Below are 25,828 nucleotides of genomic sequence, written 5' to 3'. Positions count from 1 at the left end.
AATCGTATAAGGAAGTAGAGAGAGAAAATAGAGAGATGTGTTAGGAATAGATGATGGGCCACAAAGAAAACCAGGATCTGAGGTTCAGAATTGATGCCCCAGGCATCAGGGAATTATTAAATATTGGTGAAGTAGGTCACAGCATGACGACATTATAGAAGATTGGTACTATAGTAGGTCTACGTACTTTTTAGCATAGTAGGAAGGCTGTGGACAATTGATCTGTTTGGAGGCAACAGAAGCCTGAATTGGGAAAACAGCGGTGAGCATTGAGTGAAAAGGCAAATGAAGAAACTTTGTGCAGGAAAAGTTAGAGTCCCAAAGCTGTGATACGGCCCTGCCTAGAAAGCAGTGAGTCAGAGGTGGCTTGATTTTCTCCCGTCTTGCTGTTCCTGGGTAGTACCATGAAAGAGAAGCAGGAGCGCTATGAGGCAGAGACTCGTAGGGGCTGGGAGAGATGAATGAATGTGGGCTTTGGTAATGCTGCTTTTTACAGGAAAATAGCATTCCAAGGAGGATCAGTCAGCCGTATTTGGAGCTGTTAGTCAGACTTAGGCACCTGAAACCTGGAAGTGTAGGTGTGGGCCATAGCCTGGAGAAGACCACAGAAGTGGCCTCAGGGATTGAGATGGATGTGAGCGGGTGAGCTGAGGTAAGCCCTGCTGACCCTCGCCCAGCCCGCTACCGCTGCCTGCACTCAGACTCTCCCAGAGGAAGGAAGAAACCGCCTCAGAGCAGCAGTGCGCTGAAGAATTGAAAGGAACCTTGGCTTTAGAGAGTAAAGGAGGTTGACCATAATGAAGCAGATGATTTCAGCAAAGATTAGAGGAATTTGGGCAGATGGTGTTGAGAGACCTCATTAAGGTCTCAATTCTGTCATTTCCTTTCAGGCCTGTTTTTGAGTAGGGACTTGCCGAGAGGTTAGGAAGCATGACTGCTCTGCCTGGCGTTGCCTGTGCTTCTGGGCAGAGTAGTGATTTTGGATGAAGAGCGGATCCTGTAATAGACTTGTATCCATTGGGGGATTGCTAAGGAGATAGCCTGTGGGCTTTCCCAAGCTGCTGCGCCCTCGGAACCCCCTTTGATTGGAGTGATTTGCAGGGCTAATGTTCTGCAGTGCATGCTCTGGGATTTAGCCATCGTTTTGACTTCTTCCACCACTCATTCTGGAAGAGAGCTGCCCGGGGAACTGCCCTGAGAAAGAAGCGATCTCACTTGTCTTCATTTCTTTTGTAGAAGATCATAAAGAGATAATCTTGAGGGATTTAGACAGTGGAGTTTGGTCCAAGTGCAGAATCAAGACGGGTCTGGAGTATCCTGAGGTATTGGAAATGAGTCACCATCCGAGAGAGAGAGAGAGACCGAGACAGAGACAGCTAACGTCTGTCTAGTTCTGGCGAAGAGTGTAATTTAGTCCCCGGGGAAAGCTGCCTTCCATATTATTACTCATCTCAAATGCTGAAGCAGCAGCCTTTGAGATAGTAGTGTTAACTTTTTTTCAGATACTTAATATTACTTTGTGGCCTTAATTTCTGTTAATATGCAAAATTTTTAACATAAAGCACTTTTAACAAAATGAGCATGTTTTTTAGAGGCATCAGAGAATCTCATCATCACTGGTAACTTTTTCTTTTGAAAAAATGCCTGCTCTTTTCAGTACACTTGGTTGTAGGGAATGACCTACTTTTGGGACACAGCAAACAGTGGCAATTAATTGGGATCTGCCTTCCAGATTGTCAGGCAGACACTTCTGGTTTAAACCCTATGCATTGCTTGTGAAACGAACATGCATTCTCTGTCTTTTCCCTGGAAAGATTTCCGGTTACACACTCACGGTTCAAGCTTCGGACAATGGCAGTCCACCCAGAGTCAGCATGGCAACGGTGAACATCGATGTGTCTGATGTCAATGACAATGCCCCAGTCTTCTCCAAGGAAAACTACAGTGTAATCATCCAGGTGAGCCCGGGCTGCTGCACGGCTCATGGGACGCCTTGGAAATGAGCCCTTTCGTTGTCCTCGGTGGCTTGTGTGCAATAGCTTGCTTTTCCAAAGGCTGCTTTTTAGAAAAATAGGAAAAATAAAATTAAAGGCGTCTCTGTCAATATTTAACGATGAACATTTTCTAACAGTTCCCAAGCTTATATCCCTTCTTTTCATGCTTTGGTTTCGTGCTTTTGATTTCATGCTCACTGTCCTGGGAATCGTAAGCTTGTTTCCTAGTCATATGTTCTGCCCCTGTCGCTTCCCCTCCTTGCGACTTCTTCCCTCCCCTTCTCATCACCACCCCTGCTGCCCAACATTGCTCTCACACACATACCCTCCTCCCTGGCCCTGTCTTTTGTCCTAGCTCCTGCTTGCCCACCAGCCATCCCTTTCCCTCCACCTCTCTTCTCTTTCAGGTGGAGCAGCTTTGTTTCTGTGTATTTTTTTTTTTTTTTTGTTACAGAGAATGCACATGTGTCTCTTGCCATTTGGTTGTGTTGATTTTGCCTTGTTTTTAATTTTGTGCAGGAAAACAAGCCTGTGGGCTTCAGTGTGCTGCAGCTAGTGGTGACAGACAAGGATTCTTCTCACAATGGCCCGCCCTTCTTCTTTTCCATTGTAAGTGGAAATGATGACAGAGCATTTGAAGTGAGCCAGCAAGGGGTCCTCTTGACTGCAGCTGCCATCGACAGGAAGGCGAGGGACCACTACCTGCTGCGGGTGAAGGTATTTCAGCTTTCTTTGTGGGTTTCTTGTGGCTTCCTGAGAAGAGCTGCTGGGTGGCAGCTACCTGGTCACCTTTGAACATCTCACCTTTCATGAAAAAACAAACATTTATAAAGTGGTGGCCTGTGTTTTTGTCCCACTGCACTTTGAGGGGGCTCACTCATTCATTTGGTTGCTTTGTCACCGACATTCAGAGAGCTGGGCTTCAGTGGGAGTTAGTGACAGAGCTGTAAACAAATGATTTGTCCCTTCTTGGATTTGCTTCTGCTGTGGAAAAATGCATTGCTTAACACTGGAAATGCATTGTCAGGTGATGTTGTCGCCATGGAGACACCAGAGTGCACTTACACAAATCTAGATGGTGTAGGCACATCACTCAACTTGGCCTCTTGGTGCAATTAAGAAATGTGGTAAACCGGCTGTGAGGAAGGCCGGCACTGTAGTGTAGTAGGTTAAGCCTCTACCTGTAGTGCCCACATCCCAGATGGGTGCTGGTTTGAGTCCTGGCTACTCCTCTTCCGATCCAAATCTCTGCTAATGGCCTGGGAAAACAGTGGTAGATGGACCAAGTGTTGGGGCTTTCTGCACCTGTGTGCGAGATCTAGAAGAAGTTCCTGGCTCCTGGCATAGGATTGGCCTAGCTCTGCAGTTGCAGCCATCTAGGGAGTAAACCAGTGGATGGAAGACCTTCCTCTCTGTCTCTCCCTTTCTCTGTCTGTGACTCTGCTTCTCAAATAAGTAAATAAAATATAAGGAAAAAGAAAGACTATAAGGCTAGTGCTGGCATAACATGGTTTAGTATTTTACAGACAACTTTTTTTCTATATATAAGACAAAGGAGTATTCTGAAATAACAATAAAAACATTGTAAATACATAATCCATTAACATAGTCATTTATCTTCATTGTCAAGTACAATGTACTATGATTGACAGTACAGAAATTTTGCACCAGTATCACCACAGTATGATTAATGTGAATACTGTGTTATGTTGTGAGTGTAGCTACAGCATCACTAAGCAATAGGGATTTATCATCTCCTTTATAATCTTATGGGGCCATCATCATATTTTCAGTCCGTCTTTAATGGAAGAATTGTTACACATGACTGGAATCATCTAACAATGGTGTTGTTTTAGAACTTGAACACTGTAAATATATTTATTAAGACATAGACAAAAGTGATTTCCTGTTTCTTTTCTCATAGGTGGCAGATAATGGAAAGCCACAGTTGTCATCTTTGACATATGTTGATGTTCGGGTTATTGAGGAGAGCATCCATCCTCCTGCAATTTTGCCACTGGAGATTTTCATTACTGCTTTTGGAGAAGAATATTCAGGTGGCGTCATTGGGAAGATCCATGCAACAGACCAAGATGTCTATGACACTTTAACCTATAGTCTTGACCCCCAAATGGATAGCCTCTTCTCTGTTTCGAGCACTGGGGGTAAGCTGATAGCACACAAAAGACTAGATATAGGACAGTACCTTCTCAACGTCAGTGTAACAGATGGAAAGTTTACAACGGTGGCTGACATCACAGTGCATATCAGGCAAGTGACACAGGAGATGTTGAACCATACCATTGCCATCCGCTTTGCCAATCTCACTCCGGAAGAATTTGTTGGTGACTATTGGCGCAACTTCCAGCGAGCTTTAAGGAACATCCTGGGCGTGAGGAGGAATGATGTACAGATTGTGAGTCTGCAGGCCTCTGAGCCTCACCCACATCTGGATGTCTTACTTTTTATAGAGAAATCAAGTAGTACCCAGGTTTCAACAAAACAACTTCTGCACAAGATTAATTCTTCTGTGACTGACATTGAAGAAATCATTGGTGTTAGGATCTTGGATGTATTCCACAAGCTCTGTGCAGGACTGGAGTGCCCCTGGAAATTCTGTGATGAAAAGGTGTCTGTGGATGACAATGTCATGTCAACACACAGCACGGCCAGGCTGAGTTTTGTGACTCCTCGACACCATAGAACAGCTGTTTGTCTCTGCAAAGGTAATGCACGTATGTCTATGAAAATAAGTGTTATAGATGACTTCGTGTGTGGCCTTCAGTGGTGTACATGGAAGGTCATTTTCTTGAAATTCCTGTTGTCTCCCCTGTCACAACATTCTTTTCTTTAATTAAAGAGGGAAAATGCCCACCTGTTCACCATGGATGTGAAGACCATCCCTGCCCCGAGGGATCTGAATGTATCACTGACCCCAGAGAGGAGAAGTACACCTGTGTCTGTCCTGGAGGCAAATTTGGTCAGTGCCCAGGTGAGAACGCAATGATTAAGCTTACATCTATTTTTTAAGAAGTCACTTTTCAAAGTTTTTCATAATTTTCTTCTTTATTAGAATCAAAAAGCATTGTATAATATGTTATAACAAATCAAATGTAGAAATGAAGAGGGACAGCAGTAACTTTTCTTCCTGACTCAAAATGACACCCTTGAGTTCGAGGCTTGTGTCCTTGTTCTGCATCATCCATGCTTACATAAACGTGTAGATAGCTAGATAGATAAAAGATATATATTTAGATAGATTATCTATCTATATCTGTCTATTTATCAGCTTTGTTTATTTGAAAGTAGAGTAACACAGAGAGACTTTCCATTTGCTGGCTTACTTCTCAAATACCTGCAATAGCAAAGGCTGGGCCAGGCCAGAGCCAGGAGGCAGCAACTCCATCTGAGGCTCCCACATAAGTGGCAGAGGTCCAAGCACTTGAGCCTTTATCCATTGCCTTCCAAGGCAGTTAGCAGATAGCTATATTAAAAGCAGAGTTGCTGAGACTCGAACCAGCAGGTTCCTAAGGGATTTGGAGTTCCCAAAAGGCGGCTTAGCCTGCTTTCCCTCAACACCTGCCCCAATTGGGCCCTATATTAAAGGGCTATTTTTTTCTCTCTCATTTGCTGATTTCTTTCTTTCTTTTTTTTTAAATGTCTTATTTATTTTATTTGGAGGTTAGATTGTGAGAGAAACTTTCACACCCCCAAATGCCTGCAACAGCCAGGCCTGGACAGCCAAAGGCAGGAGCTAGGAATTCCATCCTAGTTTCCCATGTGGGCAGCAGGGAGCCAACTACTTGAGCCATCACGTGCTGCCAGATAGCTGGAGTAAGGAGCCAACTCGGGACTTGAACCTTGGAACTCTGATATGGGATGTGAGCATCCCCAGCAACATCTTAATCATTGTACCAGATGTGCATCATTTCCTCTGCTTACTGAAAAAAAAATCACAACTCAAGAGTGATTATATGTCACACAGTCCTGTATCTCTTGTATTTTGCCTTCAATTATTGGTATATTAAAGGCATCCTTCCAAGCCCCTGCACATAAACCTGATTCTTTTTAATAAGTATATACTATTCTAGCATGCCTAGCATGATGATGCCATTATTAATTCAGCATTTTTCTTATATGTAGAGATGCCAGTTGTTATACTGTTTTCCATTTAAGAAAATCCTTGTATATGTACCTTTACATCTGGTGCTTTCATTTTTGTATAATAGGGACAATAAAAATAGGATTTGCTTTGCTATAACTAACTATAAATTTTTATAGATACATAAGTCAGTTTCCCCCAAACTGGTGCCAATTCCTATTTCTTCCAGTCACATACAAGTTTCTCATTCCCCATTCTGTTGCCAGTATTGGAAGTTTTCAATTAAAAATGAATTATCCTCATTCAGTGAATTATTCTCATTCAGAGAATGATATCCAGTTATTATTTTAACTTGTATTTCTTTGACTACTTGTGACCATTGTCTTTTCTTTTGTTCTTCGAATATTAGCGCTTATCTTGTGTGGCCTTGTCTGTTCATATTGTTTGATTGTCTCTTTCTTTTTCAGTGTGTAGAGGTCTTTGTGTATTTTGAGTCTTAACATTCCTAGCATTCCAGTTTCTCCCATCTATTTATTAATGGGTTTTTGACTTATTAAGTAGGCCTTTTATCTTTTTGAAATTTAATTTTTGTTTAGTCCTGCATAATTTTACATAGCAATTCCATCTCTGGAGATGATACCATTTCATCACCTTTGGGGAGTGAGGATTTTTATATTGTGGTTGGAAGTTTCCCAAGCCACCTTGAGATAAGTAGGTATTTTCAGAAATTGTATTCTAATACTTTTATACTGAACAGTTTTCTGTTTAGAGCTTTCATTGTTTTAGAATTCTCTTCTCTGTGGTACAGTAGTCTAGCTTACTCTCTTCAAATGGAGAGCCAGGAAAGCTATGCTGTTTATTTAACAACATTTCCCATGGAGTTGAATTTGATCATGTTAAACTTTTAAGTAAGAACTTAGTGTCTTAGAGGGAACAATTATACATTAAAAAACATGCTTAAATTTGGTTTTGATTTACTTATTCTTCTTTGTGATCCACAGGAGGTTCATCTCTGACATTTACTGGCAACAGTTTTGTGAAATATCGTCTAATGGAAAATGAGAACAAATTGGAGATGAAATTAACAATGAAGCTCAGAACCTACTCTACACATGCAGTTGTAATGTATGCCCGAGGAACTGACTACAGTATCCTAGAGGTATGTATTTATAGAGTTCTGTGGCTCAGGTTGTGGAAGACTTTGAAAGTATAAACTTCATCTTAGGTTTAGATTGTTGTCCATTAACAAGAGTGAAATGGATGAATTCTACATTTAAATAGTTTATTCATACCTGTATAAGTTTTTGATTTTGAAATGATAAAGGTCTTTTTGCCTTGCAGTAACAGATTTATTTTTTTTAGCTATAGATTTTGGTACATATGACAGTTAATCTTCAAACTCTAGATAGGATCACATCTTACTAGTTTTACAGAGAGTTTATAGAGATCCTACATACGCTTGATGTGTTGTACCTTCCTGTTTTTTTTAACACGATTTGGTTTTGGTGTTACCTGATGCTGCGTATGTGTGTGTGCTAGCAGTCAATTATTTGTTACTTCCCTGATGCCTTGGGGAGGTATGGTTGGCACTTAAACTTTGATATCCCTAAAATATCCATTTTTTTACTTGTACAATGGACAAATGAGTATGTACCTCTATAGTATTTAAATACAAGGACTTCTTGCTACCTCCCTTTGCTAAACAGACCTCTCTCGTAGGTTCTTGATCAGAGATTATAACTGACGGTTCACTGAGAGCAATGTGAATAATAATTGTTTTTATCTTAGATTCATAATGGAAGACTGCAATACAAATTTGACTGTGGAAGTGGCCCTGGGATTGTTTCTGTTCAGAGCATTCAAATCAATGATGGGCAGTGGCATGCAGTATCTCTTGAAGTGAATGGAAACTATGCTAAGTTGGTTCTCGACCAAGTTCACACAGCGTCAGGCACAGCCCCAGGGACTCTGAAAACCCTAAATCTGGATAACCATGTGTTTTTTGGTGGCCACGTCCGTCAGCAAGGATCAAGGCATGGAAGAAGCCCCCAAGTTGGTAATGGTTTCAGAGGTTGTATGGACTCCATCTTTTTGAATGGACAGGAGCTTCCTTTAAACAGCAAACCAAGAAGCTATGCACACATTGAGGAGTCAGTGGAAGTATCTCCTGGGTGCTTATTAGCAGCTACGGAAGACTGTTCAAGTAACCCATGTCAGAACGGAGGTGTTTGCCACCCGTCACCTGCTGGAGGTAGGCTTTAAAATGTTACACAGGAATACATTTAAGAGGGAGTTTCCCAAATACTTTTCTTTTTTATTTAAATGAGATTGGCAGATTTGCCCGCCGGCCGTGTTGGAGTTGAGTGGGGTATTTTGTTGGAGAGCTGAGCAGGGCTTGTGTTTCTTCCCAGGGCAGCTCATCTGCCTGCTGAGCATGCGCAGTCCTGTCTGCAGCCCTGCTGTGGCACTTGAGCAGGATGTATTTCCACGCTCATTCCATTCTGCACCAGCAACCACCGGCTCTTCTTCCAACTCCATAGGCATTGACCCTTAGGCAATTTAGAATTAGTGCTGTTGACTCTTCTTTGTTCTTTCTTTCTTTCTTTCTTTCTTTTTTTTTTTTTTTTTTTTTGACAGGCAGAGTGGACAGTGAGAGAGAGAGAGAGAAAGGTCTTCCTTTTGCCGTTGGTTCACCCTCCAATGGCGCCGCGGCCGGCGCAACTGTGGCCTGCGCACTGCACTGATCCGAGGGCAGGAGCCAGGTACTTCTCCTGGTCTCCCATGGGGTGCAGGGCCCAAGTACTTGGGCCATCCTCCACTGCACTCCCGGGCCACAGCAGAGAGCTGGCCTGGAAGAGGGGCAACCGGGACAGAATCCGGCGCCCCGACTGGGACTAGAACCCGGTGTGCCGGCGCCACAAGGCGGAGGATTAGCCTAATGAGCCGCGGCGCTGGCTCTTTGTTCTTTATTTCATCTTTTATCCAACAGCCCAGTGCAGGGGACATGCCAGTGCTAGCAATAACAGATGGGAGTATGATTTTCTAGAAGGCCTTGAATGCCTCCAGAAGTGTTGCCATACCGTTCTGTCTTGAAGCTTGAGCATCAGGGGTCCTCTGTGCCTTTTGTGTCCTGGACTCTTGCTAGACCACTTGCAATAGCAGAATACAGTTATAAAAATGACCACCATCATGCTTGTTGTGGTTAATATGGCAGCAGTCTAAAAATAATTCTTCCAAGTGGGATCTCAAAGATGCGGTTTTCTTCTGTTTCTTTGGAAAGTGTCTATGTGTACTCTGTGCAGAGTCAACCAGGTGGGCCCCACATTAACACTGAAAAATCTTACTGGCATAACATGACAGAAGTGTGTGTCATGCTAATGCTAGTTACAGTCCAGATCAGGTCAGCAAGGAGGCTGTCCTCATGTGTCATAGGGACAGGGAGGCAGAGAGAGAGGCATTTTCTTGTAATGTACTACTGTGATCACTGTAGCAGAAAGAATATGGCAACTGTGTATGGACTGTCTATGCTCCTAGCCCAAAGTACCCCATTTCTTTATCTAAAGATAAACCACCTATAGTCAGCTTTAACAGGGGCAGGAACATATAGCCTTACTGTGTCCCCAAAGGCAGATAATTGGAAATAGCCTGCCTGACCACCTGTCACAGTGTTCATGAAATAGAGTCTCACACGGGCCAGCGCCGTGGCTCACTTGGTTAATCCTCCGCCTGTGGCGCCGGCATCCCATGTGGGTGCCAGTTCTAGTCCTGGTTGCTCCCCTTCCAGTCCAGCTCTCTGCTGTGGCCCCCGAAGGGCTATGGAGGATGGCCCAAGTGCTTGGGCCCCTGCACCCACATGGAAGACCAGGAAGAAGCACCTGGCTCCTGGCTTTGGATCGGCACAGTGCCGGCTATTGCAGCCATTTAGGGGGTGAACCAACGGAAGGAAGACCTTTCTCTCTGTCTCTCTCTCTCACTGTCTATAACTCTGTCAAAAAAAAAAAAAAAGAAAAGAAATAGAGTCTCACATTCTCTTTAATCATATGTACAGATCTCTTCAATTTGAAGGGTAATTTATAGCCTTAAAAGTTCCTTTCACATTCATTATGATACCATTTAATCCTTGAATGCTCTGAGGAGCTAATTAATTGGGACATTAAATAGCATTAACTGTGTGTATGGTCACTCATACACAGGGCATTTTTTTTCCCGTTCCATATGTTTGATCCAGTAACCACATATAAATTATGATTAACCAAACATAGTTCTTTACTTGTTTATGTTTTTGTGTAGTTTAAGCATCTATAATCTGTAAATTTCAAATGCTTTGAAATTTAATACTTTCTGAGTACCATGAATTTTGAATTTCAGTTTTCAGATTTCTGCATTAGGGAGTTCTCACTCTGTAGTCTATGGAAATAATTCTGACAGCTGAATAACTCTGTAATCTGAAATACTTCTGGTTCCCAGCGTTTTGTATAGGGATATCCAACTTGTACCAGCCGTGTAAGGTTTGTCCATACAAACCTTTTTACCTGGAGACAATGGATTTTACTAGCTTTTATAGATCTTGAGGAACTGAATCTTCACTTAAACTTAAAAGCAAATGTAATAAGACTTTTTGTGAGTCACTGAATGACAGTACTGTTTATTCCTTTTTTTGCTAATTTAGGTTATTACTGCAAATGCAGCCCCTTACACATAGGGACATACTGTGAGGTGAGCGTCAATCCTTGTTCCTCCAATCCATGCCTCTATGGTGGCACGTGCGTGGTAGACAATGGAGACTTTGTTTGCCAGTGTAGAGGATTATACACTGGTCAGAGGTATGTATAGTTTTCCTAACTTTCATAATTCATTATACTTATAAATTGTTCTAATGTCATTGTGCATGTTTAATACTTTATTTGTTAATATTTTCTGTGTGCTTTATTTATCTGAAATAGAATTATAAAGTTGATGCTATTTTTCCCTTATTCTTTAGGTGCCAGCTTAGTCCATACTGCAAAGATGAACCTTGTAAAAACGGTGGGACATGTTTTGATAGTTTGGATGGTGCCGTTTGTCAGTGTGACTCAGGTTTTAGGGGAGAAAGGTAAGTGATTTCCCTCAGGATTCATATTTGCATTTTTCTGTGCTCTCATATTTAATAACAGATACAGCAAAACTTCATTAATTGGGACTATATTATTTCAGAATTAGATAATCTTCACATGGCTCCTAACAAATTTCTCTTCACCTTTGAAAAAAGATACTGAGCAGAGGAATATAATATATATAATTCTGGAAGAATCCTACACTTTAAAGATACGATTTAAAACAAGGCCTGGATGGGTTGTTGCAGGCAGCAGCTGTTTGTGGAATCAGTGAGATTCTAAGGTTTTTTGGAGCAAACATACATTGGAGACGACTTCTTACTATATAACATCCAGAAACCTTTCTCAACTCTTGTAATCTTTGCTATAATCCTTAGATAGAGGTGGTTCTTTTAGGTAAAGAAAAGGAGGTGCAGAGGTGGATGAGAGATAGTAGTTTCAGGTGGCCTTTTCACCTTAGGCTTTTCATCAGTTGTTAGAAACCCTTGCCGAGTGCTTAGCTCTGCAAGTGCCTCGCACAGCACGCAGGGCTTCATTGTTCGTCGTATTAGACAGCTTTTAACGTCACTGCCTTGCAGGCATGCCATAGTTTTGCTCTGTTAGAGGTTATAATCCTGAATTTTGCCATTGGTCACATGACCTTAGTTCACAAATTGACTTTCCTAATTCTAGTCAACGAGTACTCCTAATGTATTAGACAAAAATAGATCTGTAATGTAGTAAGTATAAGGGATAGCAAGCAAATACATTTTATTAAAGACAGAAGAGCAGGGTTTGAGAAGTGACGGAGCTACACAGACCCTCTGCTTGGCAAGATGATGGAGGATTGCCTGGAGTTATTCTGTCAGGGTGAGGAGACTGGGAAGGCTTTAAATGTGCAATAACTTTTTTTTAATGTGGGCATCTGACTGGTCTCTTAATCACTGTGCCTAATGTCCACTCCAACTGCGTGTTTGTTTTTTACCATTTTTTTCAATTTACTTATTTTCATTTCATTTGAAATTCAAAGAGACAAGATGGGAGGTTCCATCTGCTGGCTCATTTCCCAGGTCCCCAGAACAGTCAGTGCTAGAAGCCAGGAACCCAATCCGGATCTCTTATGTGGATGGCAGGGACCCAAGGACTTGGAACATCCTCTGCTGCCTCTCATGGTGCAGTTTAGCTGGAAGCTGGATTGGAAGCTGGGGACCCAGGAATTGAACCAGGCACTTTGTTATGGGATATAGGCAAACAAAGCAGGAGCTTATTTTGTGCCAGACTGCTACCCCAGAATAATATTTAAAAGTAGAAAACAGAGGTTTTTTTGGTCCTTTCTTATTTTTTATGGAACTGTCATATTTCCAAACAGGAACATTTTCTTAGAAATGTAATCTAGTTTATTAGAGAATTTATAGCATATCTTTTATCAAAATGCACCTCTTAGATTTTTGAATGACAGCTTAGCTATTAGAACTAGAAAGAAACCAGTGTTTAGCCTACTTGGTTGATTTAGGAATCTGTTGAATTCTAGAAAAATGGCAGTTAAATCTTGGCTTGATATATTTGTCTTCCAAATACACCCTCAAAGCATATAACCAAATTAATTATTCCACAAAATAATTGTAGTAGTTGTTGATATTATGTTTTTTGGTTGTTTCATATTTGGTTTTTGGCATATCTTACTAAGGAAAGATTAGTCTCCAAGAAGTATAGTTCTGGCACATTCTGACATACATTGCTTTTTTGGCAGGTGTCAGAGTGACATTGATGAGTGTGCTGGAAACCCCTGCCGGAACGGGGCCCTTTGTGAGAATACACATGGCTCCTACCACTGTAACTGCAGCCAAGAGTACAGAGGGAAGCACTGTGAGGACGCCGCTCCCAATCAATACGTGTCGACCCCATGGAATATTGGATTGGCTGAAGGAATAGGAATCATTCTTTTTATCGTGGGGATATTTTTACTTGTGGTGCTGTTTGTTGTCTGCCGCAAGATGATCAGTCAGAGGAAGAAACGGCAGGCTGAGCCTGAAGACAAGCACTTGGGACCAGCCACGGCTTTCTTGCAAAGACCATATTTTGATTCAAAGCTAAATAAGAACATTTACTCAGACATACCACCCCAGGTGCCTGTCCGTCCTATCTCCTACACTCCAAGCATTCCAAGTGACTCTAGAAACAACCTCGACCGAAATTCCTTTGAAGGATCTGCTATCCCAGAGCATCCCGAGTTCAGCACTTTTAACCCTGAGTCTGTGCATGGGCACCGGAAGGCAGTGGCTGTGTGCAGTGTGGCCCCGAACCTGCCTCCCCCACCCCCATCCAACTCCCCTTCTGACAGTGACTCAATCCAGAAGCCTAATTGGGACTTTGACTATGACAGTAAGAACTGATCTTTTATTGTTACACTGAAATGTCACTGAGATAAACGATGAGATTATGAATTTTGTCACAGCTACTGGTGGTTCAAGTCTCAAAATTTGTTGTCCTGATTATGGAGATAAATATGCTCAAAATATGAAACTCTTAGGATCTGTAAAACCTTTTTGGATGTCTCGTGCCAGCTGAGCTTTGGCGCTATGATGTCATTTCAGTTAAGGAATGATAGCAAGACTTGTTCTAGTTAATATTTGGGGGAGGATAATTTCAGTTTTGTAATTGCTGCATGTTCTCCACTATAATTTTTTAGACTTGATATTAAAAAAAATAGAGGGCATTTCCATGTCAGAATTTTCTTCTAATATGACTGGAGGATGTGGGGTTATTTATATTGGTGAGCTGATACCTTTTTGATACTTTAAAAAAGCTACTTGTGCCATTTTAAAATAAGATTTTAATACTTTTTATTGGCCATTAATATCCTTAGTCATGTTGATGGAAAATTTCTGTGGATCTAAGTATATTTATAGGATTTTTTTCTTTGAATTGTCCATTTGTTGAAGCCCAGGCAGTCATTTATTTGGTAATGCTTGCTCTGCGTCAGGATAGAGCAGTGAAGAAAAAAAACAGTCCTGGTTCTCAGGGAACTTACTGTGTGTCATTTCTTCCTTTAGCTAAAGTGGTGGATCTTGATCCCTGTCTTTCCAAGAAACCTTTAGAGGAGAAGCCTTCTCAGCCCTACAGCGCCCGGGAAAGCCTGTCTGAAGTGCAGTCTCTTAGCTCCTTCCAGTCTGAATCATGTGATGACAATGGTGAGTAAGCGGAATGGTGAAGTGCCGCCATTTGCTTGATTATTGTGCACAGTGCTGCTCGTTATGGTATGCAATGATTTAGGTGTACTTAGACCACTTTTAAACAGTACCTTGTGCATAGCTTGCATGAACATCTGGGGGAAGTATTTAGAGTCTTAGTAGGAATTTGAACAGTAGCAACTTGTTGGTAATAAGGAAGAAAATATATTTTGTTGAAAGATAATTGCTATCTGATTAATCTTATATTGACTCTTTTTATACAATAGTAAATGTTATGGAAGTTTGCTGGGTTTTTCAAAACCCCTTGTAAGAACTTTTTTGACCACGCAACACATGCACACATCAAGAAGAGATGTGATAGTCTGAAATGTTCAATTTCAGTAGCACCATTGGTATTACAAGGTTTTATTTGTCTCTTCCTCAACCCCACTGCGGCCCCAGCTCCCATTTGGATCAGAGCGTACTGACTGAGAGCACAGTGTAAGAGATTGCTAGTAAGTTTGATTATATTTCTAATGAAGAAAGTTTTACAATGAGATCTGTGACACCAGTTATGTATATGTGATTTCCCTAGAGTAAATTGCATTAATAAGCAGCTCTATCACATTAATACATGTAAGTAGAGAAAATTGTCATCATTCAATAGCACAAAAAAGTGTAATTGCAGAGTATACTTGTGTTTGTTAGGCATAGAGTATATGGACATAGCTTTGCTTGTTCAACCAACCAGAAGAAGGTAGAATCATTTCTTTGCCGTTTATGGAATAATTTTATCTTGGCCCCTAAATATTTTTCATAAATACTCTTTAGAATGTTGTTAAGCATTTTCTTTCATTTTCCAGTTCTTTTTTGTTGAAACAACATTCTTCTTAATAATTATCCTAAATGTATTTAATATGTTGTGGTCAAATGAATTATGAAAGTTAATCTCCAGATAATATAGTGTGAGAAAAAGACAGACATACAGAACGCCTGTATTTTAGTCATTATCATAATTTAATCATTAATCATAAGGTTACAGTCTGTTCCAAAAGCCTGTACTTAAGCATTTTATTACTAGTTTTCTAAGGATGTTATAACATCCTTTCCCAAACTTAGTTGCTTAAGTCAGCATCCATTTGTTATCTTATGGTTGCAGTTGAGAAGTCCAGTGTGACTAAACTACAAAAATCACGGTGTCTGTAGGCTTTCTGAAAGCACTAGAGAGGACCTGTTTCCTTGCTTGTTCCAGTTTCTGGAGATCATAGACATTCTTTGGTTCGTGCCTTCTTCCATCTTTCAGAGACAGCAACATTGCATTTCACAAACCATTTTTCTAGCCATAGCTCCTCCAACTGCAGTTGGGAAAGATTTCCCTCCTTTCAAAGACATTTGTCAAGTCATTGGGCCTACCGAGATAATGTGGGAAAATCTCCCTATCTTTCAGTCCTTAACTTAACCCCACCAGCTAAATATCTTCTGCATGCATGGTGGCATAAGCACAGGTTCCCAGGAGTAGGATGTGGCATCTCTGAGGGACATCCTTCTGCATACCACATGTGTACACAGTTATCTTGGCACAGAGACTTTAAGACAGACTGAAACTCTAACAAAAAGGGAATTTGCATAGGAAATAGACAGTACTTCTGTCTATACTTCTCTGCTGGTATGTTGGCTCAACAGCTGTTAGTACATCTGCCAAAAGACCAGAAATTTGGGGTCTTTTTTTTTTGTATTTGCATTGCATATGTATCTCCTAACATTTTTTTCTGGGGACAATGTATAAATTCATTACATGGAGCCAAATGAGTGGAGTGTATCCCCAAGTATTTTACTCTGAATATTCAATCTGTTGTCCACAAGATGTTAAAATAAGTAAGAGTTGTTTTTTCCCAAATTGCAAACCAGAAATAGTGGTACTTTATTTCTTTGACTAATAACAAATACAGAGCTTGCTCAGAAAAGTCTCAGGACATGTAACTCACAGGAGTACAAGAGTCCCTTATTGTACTGTACAGCTGAATTAAAGCATTAACTTCACATTTTTTAAATTATGAGCTAGAAATTATTTGATATAAATTCTGTTGTATGCATTGTTTCCTAACTAACTGAAGATGTTCCTAATTGACTCCTTTTGTACCTTTTTACAAGCTTCCATAGTGACTGTAATACACCTTGTCAATGCTGTAGTTGACACGGTGAATAAAGAAGGTACAGTCATCAGTGCTTGTGCTTTGTGTCTGTGTTTTCAAGTGACCATGTCACTGGGGTACTGTGCTGTTGCCTATTCTAATGTTGTAAGAACTAGTTTGTGATTTTGAGGGATTTGAGTCCTTTATTTTGTGCCCATGTGTATATTCATAATACAAATGTATTGCAAAAATATTTCTCTCTGTCCTATCTCTTTGTTATGTTTTACCATTTGTGGTGATTTATACAGACATCAGAAGTATCCCAGAGGATCTTGAGAACTTACTGCTTTGTGGTACCATGTTGAGAAATTCAGAACTAATTTTAACTACCTCAGAAAAAATTTAATACAAAAAATCCTCTTCATGTGAGCAAGAGTAGGACTAAATCCCACAAAGCTTTTATAATTACCTAGAACTGATTCTTCACCTTTGGATTTTTCCTTGAGTATGATAAATGAAAGTGGCAGAACATGGTAGAAGGTATATTTCCTATTTGATTTAGTGGAAAAGCATTTAATTTGTTGAAAATTACAAAAAAGAATGTTGACCACCTCCTTCAAATCACCTTGAGTTAAATTAGCCTTTAATTTGAGCCCTTGAGTAGAGTAACCATGTGTGCAAGGCACATGCTAGCAGTTTTCAAGCTGTAAGGTAAGAAGTCAGCTTACCTGGAGGATTGGTTAGAATCATAATAAATAAATTAAAGGCTGATCCCCAACACCAAAGTTTCTGATCACACAAGTCTGGATTGAACCTTGAGAATTTGCAATTTCAACAAATTCCCAGTTAATTCTAATGTTGCTGGGGTTGCACTTCGAGAACAGCTTGCTCAGGCCAGCAGGAGTACACAAATGGAATCCCCATAAAGCACAGAGGATCCCTTGTGGTAGACCACATGTGTTCTCAGGATCTGAGCAGGTAGGGTAGCATCATGAAGATTTGATAGTGCAGGGGTGGAGTTTCACAATTAATAGTTACGAGTGTAGACAAGACTTAGACTTATTTTCCTAAGATGTGCCAATTTTTTACTTGAGGAATCAAAAAGTTGTTTGTATTTTGCCCAGTAAATATTGTTTTTAGCATGATAATGTTACAATATTTCAAACATGGATGGCATTTAAAGAAGCAGAGTTTAAACAGTTCTTTTGTTACTATCTCCTTTCTCCAATATGTTATTCGGCCCATCTACGAAGTTGAAATGAAATCTAAAGTTGAAACTTGGCTTAAATTTTAAGGATTATGGATTACCTGTATAGGTACAAAAGTTGTTTAAAGGATTTACTATATTGTTTTGTAAACTTTTAAAAAATATGCAGATATATATTCCCTCAAAACTGACTTACTCATTTTTTAGAACCATCACATTTACTTACATTCCTAGAAGAGAACTTCTGACCAAATATTATTTGTGCCAAATTAGCTTATTAGCTGGGTTTTCAAGAACATGACAAAATGTATAGAAAGCATGGCCTTGTTTAGAAAATCACTAAGGTACATATTTCTGCTTGATTATTACTGTCCCCATTATCAGTGGTCCCTAACACATAGTGCTTGCTTGATCTCCATGGAATAATCCTCATAAAAACTCTGAAGAATTTTCACCCCTGTTTCAAACAAGAACCTGAAGCTTAGCCAGGTTGTGCATCCCATGACCCTGTCCGGCAGTGAGAAGTACAGCTGCTTCCTTTCTCTTAGTCCAGAGCTTGGTGTATGGGTATGAGAGCCCTGACAGAGCTAGTGTGGTTACAGGTGTGGAGGAGAAGGGCAGAGGGTAGTTGTAGCCAATGATCTCCCTAGGGAATGACTAGCAGTGTCAATATAAAATCCATTCACAGGGGATAAGCTTTGGAGAGATTCTCAGCTTTTAGTGATCTCTGTTTGCCTATGAATTTCTCTGAACTTAATATACTTTTGAAGGTTATAATATGCTGCCAAGTAGATGTTCATTACACGGCTTTAGATGTCTTTGCGTTGTCACCTAAGCAGCCTAATCAGTTTACATATGATTGCAGCTTTTCCTTTGTATTTCCCTCATTCCTGAGAGAACTCTTGTTAGGTGTAGATTGTCATAAACAAGGAAAAGAAAGGGAAATCATATTTGAGTTTCTTGGCAAAGTCGTCTCTACTTCATCATCACTCATCTTTTTCTTCCCCTCCCATATTCCATTTTATTTGTGCCACGTAAATTTCTCCACCGTAGTTAATTTTCTTAGATAAAGGCTTAAAAATATGTTCTGTGGCTGACTGGGCCTTTGTAAACGGTGTACATTGTATTATGTACTGCATTGCCTCTTCAGCCGTCTATCTGTTTTAATTATAAATGTTTTCTTTTCTTCCTATTCTACCACCAAAAGAATCTTTGGCTGCTCCTGACCTCAGCAAACCAAGAGGTGACTTATGCATGCCAGTTGCTCATTGATAATCACTAAACACATGGGAGAAGAGTTGGCCCCAGTGCTGACTTGCTTCACATGGTTGCTCAATGTTTGCAGCAGTAACTAAGTACATGGTCGTTTATGCACTGCATTGTAAACACGTATTGCCTAACCTTGTCCTGTCTTGTCAAAGGATTTTTAAAATCCTAAGAAGAAAAAAAAAAAAAACTGTCCCTGAATTGGGGAGTTTTTTTTTTTTTTTAAATAATGTATTTTTATATGGTCTAAAGTGATGCTTAGTTTTTTTTGAAGTAACAGAGAATGGTTGCAATTTATCAAAAGTTGTTACTTTTTTTAGTGTTTGTGTTTTGCTTGACTTGGAGGCATGCTCTGATACATACCTATCATGAGATAATTCATTGCTTTAGTTAGGGCTAATGAAAAAAATAGCACAGCTTTTAATATTAGACTTACATTAAACAGGAAATTTATATTCTAAATTACAGCATGGCATAGATTACTTTTATTTTTAAAAGTTATCTTAGTTTTTCTTTTAGGGACAAATAATTAGATCATAGGGCATTAGTTATTTCACTCAGTAGAAAGTCCTCCTTTCTGAAAGAAGACACTTCTGTGTCAGCATCTTGAGCCTGAACTAACGCTTTTCTTCATGTTGAACACTGGGCTCTAAATTGCAGAAGCAAAGTGGAAAGGATGACTGGAATTAATTTGTGGAAAAGTGCATATAACACAGATGCTAGCGTTCCACTTCTGTTAGAGCTCGGTTGTGTCCTTGCAAGTTAGGTACGTACATGAAGCGAAGCCTACGTTTTAGAAATGGAACCTAGTTCACAGAGGTGCTCAAAGCTGGGTCGGGGTGGAGGGCCGTCTTCAGAGCAGACGTGAAAGCTTTCCAGGGTGCTGAGCATGGAATGAATGCATAAATGTGTTTGCATCTTTGTGTCTCTACTACAATGAGCTCTTTTTGCATGACCTCAAAGCTTGAGAGGACTCACTGAAATCGTGTTTCCTTTTCCACGAAGGGTATCACTGGGATACATCGGACTGGATGCCAAGTGTTCCTTTGCCAGATATACAAGAGTTCCCCAATTACGAGGTTATTGATGAGCAGACACCCCTGTACTCAGCAGATCCAAATGCCATCGATACAGACTATTATCCCGGAGGTTACGACATTGAGAGTGATTTTCCACCACCACCAGAAGACTTCCCTGCGCCTGATGAACTTCCACCCTTACCTCCAGAATTCAGTGATCAGTTTGAATCCATACACCCTCCTAGAGACATGCCTGCTGCAGGCAGCTTGGGTTCCTCCTCGAGAAACCGGCAGAGGTTCAACTTGAATCAGTATCTGCCCAACTTCTACCCCGCTGATATGTCTGAACCTCAAAAAAAAGGCACTGGTGAGAATAGTACTTGTCGAGAACCCTATGCCCCTTATCCCCCAGGGTATCAAAGGAACTTTGAAGCCCCCACTGTAGAAAACACGCCCATGTCTGTGTACGCGTCCACAGCTTCCTGCTCTGATGTGTCAGCGTGCTGCGAAGTGGAGTCGGAGGTCATGATGAGTGACTATGAGAGCGGGGATGATGGCCACTTCGAAGAGGTGACGATTCCGCCGCTCGATTCCCAACAGCACACGGAAGTCTGACGCTCAAACTCCCCCCCAAAGTGCCTGGACTTTAACAAACCTAGAGATTATATAAGTCATCTTCTGCATTGTTCTTTGCAGCAGTGCTAAAGCGCTTTCTTTCGGTGAGCTAAAATTGGCATGGCTGCACTGAATCCCGCGCCTCTTGACAATGTTAGCCATTTCCAGTGTCCTAACCTACTGTAATTGGATGAGACTGTCCTTGGCTGTGCCATTTCCAAACATCTTTGTGTATTTATATTTGTCTGTGTTTAAAAAATGGAACGAAAGTAAGTCCTACCATCTTGTTAGCATGATTCATGTATTTATATAGATTTGATTATTTTAATTTCCCGGTCTCTTTCTTTTTGTAAATTTCATGTACAGATTTGATTTTTCATAGTTTTAACTAGGTTTTCAAAAATATTTTGTGCATTTGTTTTCAACTGAATCTTGGTGGTGTTAGTGTCATTACCTAGCACCCTGATTTTTAAATATAACCAGGGTTTCACTATATGTCTTTTTCCACTGAAGTATGACATTTCATTACTACATTTCAATATAGTCATTTATTTCTAGCTGTACATAGGATGAGGAAAGATCTGATACATGGACATGTCTTAAATGGGTTGCTGTATTTTAGAATAATAAACATTTTTCATTATTGGAAAGTGTAATGGGGACCTTATGCATACCTGTTTAGAACCAAAACCACCACGACACAGTTTTTATAGTGTCTGTATATTTGTGATGCAATGGTCTTGTAAAGGTTTTTACTGAAAACTACCATTAGCCAGTCTTTCTTACTGACAATAAATTATTAATAAAATACTTTAGCTTTATTGCCTGTTTTTCCTCTGTGTTCAGTTGGTGAGTTTTGAGAGAAGGATGGATGATGAATGGATGAACGGAAGGATGGATGCATGTAAATGGTTTTATTTTGCGTCTTTAAAAAGGTGAGCCAAAGGAAAGCCAGGTTGTACTTACAATTGAAGCCACTAGGTGGCAGTATGGGGCTACTCGACACCGGTCAAAACTCGACTTGTGGGTAAACAGGGTACCGCTTTTGTAGTAAATATTTTCTAACTAAAACTTTAAGAAAAATTTTATTTATATAGTTTTAAATTTATCACAATTTTTGGCAATAATTTAAATGCATCTGTAATTTTTTACGTTTGTCAATGATTTATATCAAAATGTGTTGGAGTAGTGTCCAGTGGAGTCCTTGGGTGTGTTTCCTGGCTCTGGCTCCTGACTCCAGCTTTCTGCTAATACAGACCTTGGGAGGAAGCAATCAGGGCCCAAGTAATTGGAGCCCTGCCACCCACTTGAGAGACCTAGATAGAGTTCCCAGATCCAACTCTGGCCTTGGCAGTCATTTGAGGAGTGAACTCTAACAGATGGAAATTCATGCACTTTCTCTAACTCTCGCTACCTCTCCTCCTCACCCTCCATCTAAAATCCAGAAATGGTTTTCCATCTTCTGTTATTTACTCAAAAGCCATCTATTCATTGAACAGATATTTCTTGAGTACTCACCATGTGCCAGCCACTGTGATTGGAACTACAAACAAAATAGGTTTCTTGGAACTTTGGAAATACATTTTTCCCTTGAAGTAGATTTCTCTTTTTAGCAAATTATATATGATTATAGAGAGGTAAACTATTTACAACAAAACACAGCAACCCCAGACACTTTAGCTACTTTTTAAGCTGTTTTTCTTTCTTCCTTTCATATTTTCAGATGTACATATTGTAACTTCTTGAGTCATTAATTTGCCAATTACCTGTTGATTCCATATGAGTTGAAGGAAGAACACATAACCTAATAAACCCCATTGTATTGGTCACCTGTGCTATGCTGTGTGAACAGACAACCCAAAATTCTCTGCCTTCTTAGACCTTACTTTTGGGGGGACAGATGGTGGGAAGAGATGGACAACTGAAAAACAGGTAAGAGCATATAGAGTGATGCCTATCAAGGAGACAAGCTGGGATTTGGGAAGGCTGGCTTTTTGAGCAGTTGGAAGGCCTCCGTGATAAGCTAGCACTGGGGTAAAGTCCCACAGTTGATGGGGGGAACCATGTGCCTGGGGAATGAGCACCCCAGGCAAAGGGAATAACTAGTGGGACGGTCCTGGGGCTAGCGTGCAAATAGACAGAAAAATGTGTCCTCCTAGGTAAAGTGCTGTTAGAAGTGGTCAGAGCTACCAGAAAATTTGTCAGTTCCTTCGTTTTCTCTTGATCATTTGTCCTGTGGAGCCTGCCTTCAGCTGACCCGTCTCAGTAATTGGTTCCTTGAGCAGCTGCACAGCGGTTGGCTCTGGTGTTTCCCTGTGTTGTCATGTAAAGACCCCCTCACTGTGGACTCTGTTTTCTCTCAGCTTAATTCCTGTTTTGATAGAGTATTCCAGTTATTTCCTGAGAAAGCATGCATGGGAAGTAATTTTGTGACAGTTTTTCTAGAAATGTCTATTCTGTCGTATTTGATGAATTGTTGGTAGATTTCTACTGTGGAGGCAAATTTCATTCTTGATTTTGAAGTCATTAAACATTGTCCTCTGGCTTCCAGTGTTACTATTGAATTGTCTGTTTCTATTCCCAGCTTATTGTTTGTGACCTAACATGACAATTCACACAAATCTGTGGGACAGTGAAGATTGGCTTTCTGACATTGTAAGATTCCTGGGTAATATGTCTTAGAGCGAGCCTTTTCCATTGGATTGGTTCAATTATGGAAGTCCAGACCTTGGGGGGATATTGTTATGTTAGCTCTGAAATAACTTCTTTCCCCCCTTTTCAGTTGTCTCATCACCACAGGCAGTCTGACTTGTTAAATTAATCCTCATCTATTTATTGAATTCCTATTGTTCATTCTTGTTTTATTCTACTTCCTAAGATTCATTCCACATTTTGTTTCCATCCTTTCTGTTAAAACTTTTCTTTCGGCCATCATACTTTAAGAGTGTGGTCATGTTCTGGTGGTTTCTTTTATATAATGGAGAGACAGTTTCCTAGCTCCTTGGCGCCCTTGTCTTTGTCTTATCTTTCTAATTGTAGCGTTTGCAGTCCTCCTGTTTTGAGTCGTTCTCCTCCAAACTGCATCTTACTATTCCTTTTGGGTGGCCTTGGTCTTGTTTTCTTTGTCCTTTGGAAGCTTTCCTTTTTCCTTTTTATTTAGGGAGCCGCGCACATGGATTGAAAGCCGCTGGTGGTGGTGATGAATTCATGATGCCCCCTGTGACAGCTGGGACCATCAGCTTGCTTTGTTGATTTCTGTTGGTCTTTCCTTGAAGAATCTGTGTTTCCAGAGGAGGGACCTTCTGTTTCCAGTGTGAGAAATATTGTTCAGGTTGACCAGCCAAGGGGACTGAGGATTTTATCACTCACTCAGTCCTCCAGCTCCGGGTGATAGGGACATTCATGCTCCAGTCTCTGCCTCTCGTCACTGAGTCTGCTTGGGGTAGAACTGAGCATCTGGAGTCTAACAACTTGAAGATAACCCAGACAGACAGTACCCCTGCTGCACGTCCTATTCTTCACCCACTTTCCAAGTTCCTAGTAAATGTCTTATTCCTGTTCTCCAGGCTCCCACGTCTGAGTGCCGTCATCTGCTGAGACTCAGCTTATCACCCACTGCCTGCTGTCCTGCTTAGGCTGTATTGTAGTTTACAGTTAACACACAGCACGTCTTGTTTGCAGTGGAGTTGCTTTTGAACCTTGGATAGATTTTTTTTTAACCAGGTTTTGATTGTTTTTAGAAACTTATTGTTGGATAGATTTTTCAAGAGAAGAGGCAGAAATGTGATCCTCTGCCACCTTAAGCTGGAAGTCTGAGACTTACTCTTGGCCCTGGGTTTCCAGTGTTTGGAAGAACATGGATATTTCAATTTCCTGTTGCTTTGTAAGAAACTGTCATAAATTTAGTGGCTTGCAGTGACTCATTCATTACCTCGGTTTCTACGGATAGAGGCCCAGGCACAGATGGCATGGCTGGGCTCTCAGGATCCATGAGGCAGAAATCAAGTCATCAGCTGGGTTGTGTTGTGGGAAACCCAGGGTCTTGTCTGCGTTCCTGTGGGAGTGTCAGAGTTCACTGGGTTGCAGATTTAGAACGGGAGTCCCATGTTCTTGTTGCCTCTAGGAATTAGATTCCCTCTGGCTGGCTGTCCCTGCTTTCTGAACAGGTGCTGCTTCACTCAGCTCCTAGCTACTTGGCCTGCACACCACTTGGAGCCTCAGACCTTCAGAGCCAACAAGAATTCCCCATCATGCTTCCATTCTCCCTCATGTCAGGAAAGGCCCCTTCGCTTGCTTAAGGGCTCTGATGATGGAGTCAGGGGCCCACCCAGGAGCTCCACTATCTCCTTTTGATTAAAAGTCATCGGATCAGCAGCCTCATCGGGGATCCCATCACGTTCCTAAGTTACAACCACACTGGGGTGGGGGAGCATTCATGTTGCCTGGGGGTGGGGTTCTCGGAGCTCCTCTCAGAATTTACCTGCCACCACCCTTGACTCTGTCATTTTTGTTGGTTTGTGGGTGTTTTTTTTTTTTTTTTTTGACAGAGTGGACAGTGAGAGAGAGACAGAGAGAAAGGTCTTCCTTTACCCTTGGTTCACCCTCCAATGGCCACTACGGCTGGCGTACCATGCTGATCCGAAGCCAGGAGCCAGGTGCTTCTGGTCTCCCATGCGGGCGCAGGGCCCAAGGACTTGGGCCATCCTCCACTGCACTCCTGGGCCACAGCAGAGAGCTGGACTGGAAAAGGGGCAACCAGGTGAGAATCCGGCACCCCGACCAGGACTAGAACCTGGGTGCCGGCACCGCAGGCAGAGGATTAGCCTAGTGAGCCGCGGTGCCGGCCGGTTTGTGGGTTTTTCACAATACTATGACCTTCTAAAATAAACAGCATTTTAGGCCGGTGCCGCGGCTCACTAGGCTAATCCTCCGCCTAGCGGCGCCGGCACACCGGGTTCTAGTCCCGGTCGGGGCGCCAGATTCTGTCCCGGTTGCCCCTCTTCCAGGCCAGCCCTCTGCTGTGGCCAGGGAGTGCAGTGGAGGATGGCCCAGGTGCTTGGGCCCTGCACCCCATGGGAGACCAGGAAAAGCACCTGGCTCCTGGCTCCTGCCCTCGGATCAGCGCAGTGCGCCGGCCGCAGCACGCCGGCCGCGGCGGCCATTGGAGGGTGAACCAACGGCAAAGGAAGACCTTTCTCTCTGTCTGTCTCTCTCACTGTCCACTCTGCCTGTCAAAAAAAAAAAAAAAATA

General features: G+C 41.4%; 1 protein-coding gene across 3 annotated transcripts in view; it reads left to right on the top strand.

Moving 5' to 3' along the window:
* The window catches only part of FAT1 (FAT atypical cadherin 1), a 130,999-nt gene extending 109,612 nt beyond the window's left edge, over positions 1–21,387 (top strand). For all 3 annotated transcript variants that reach the window (XM_070068424.2, XM_070068423.2, XM_089325830.1), the window contains exons 17-28: positions 1,815–1,958; positions 2,514–2,711; positions 3,919–4,720; positions 4,855–4,986; positions 7,098–7,255; positions 7,885–8,347; positions 10,766–10,919; positions 11,078–11,188; positions 12,919–13,550; positions 14,222–14,359; positions 18,885–18,920; positions 19,949–21,387. In XM_070068424.2, coding sequence (XP_069924525.1) covers positions 1,815–1,958; positions 2,514–2,711; positions 3,919–4,720; positions 4,855–4,986; positions 7,098–7,255; positions 7,885–8,347; positions 10,766–10,919; positions 11,078–11,188; positions 12,919–13,550; positions 14,222–14,359; positions 18,885–18,920; positions 19,949–20,577 — 3,597 coding nt within the window. In that variant the 3' untranslated portion in view covers positions 20,578–21,387. The remainder of the gene's footprint in view (positions 1–1,814; positions 1,959–2,513; positions 2,712–3,918; positions 4,721–4,854; positions 4,987–7,097; positions 7,256–7,884; positions 8,348–10,765; positions 10,920–11,077; positions 11,189–12,918; positions 13,551–14,221; positions 14,360–18,884; positions 18,921–19,948) is intronic.
* Positions 21,388–25,828: the final 4,441 nt, after the last annotated feature.

The sequence above is a fragment of the Oryctolagus cuniculus genome, chromosome 2 (genome assembly GCF_051225735.1).
Source record: "Oryctolagus cuniculus isolate XC-2025 breed Fujian yellow rabbit chromosome 2, ASM5122573v1, whole genome shotgun sequence".
NCBI classification, from domain to species: Eukaryota; Metazoa; Chordata; class Mammalia; order Lagomorpha; family Leporidae; genus Oryctolagus; species Oryctolagus cuniculus.
The sequence above is the reverse complement of the archived record's forward strand: the minus strand, read 5'-3'. Positions and strand labels throughout refer to the sequence as shown.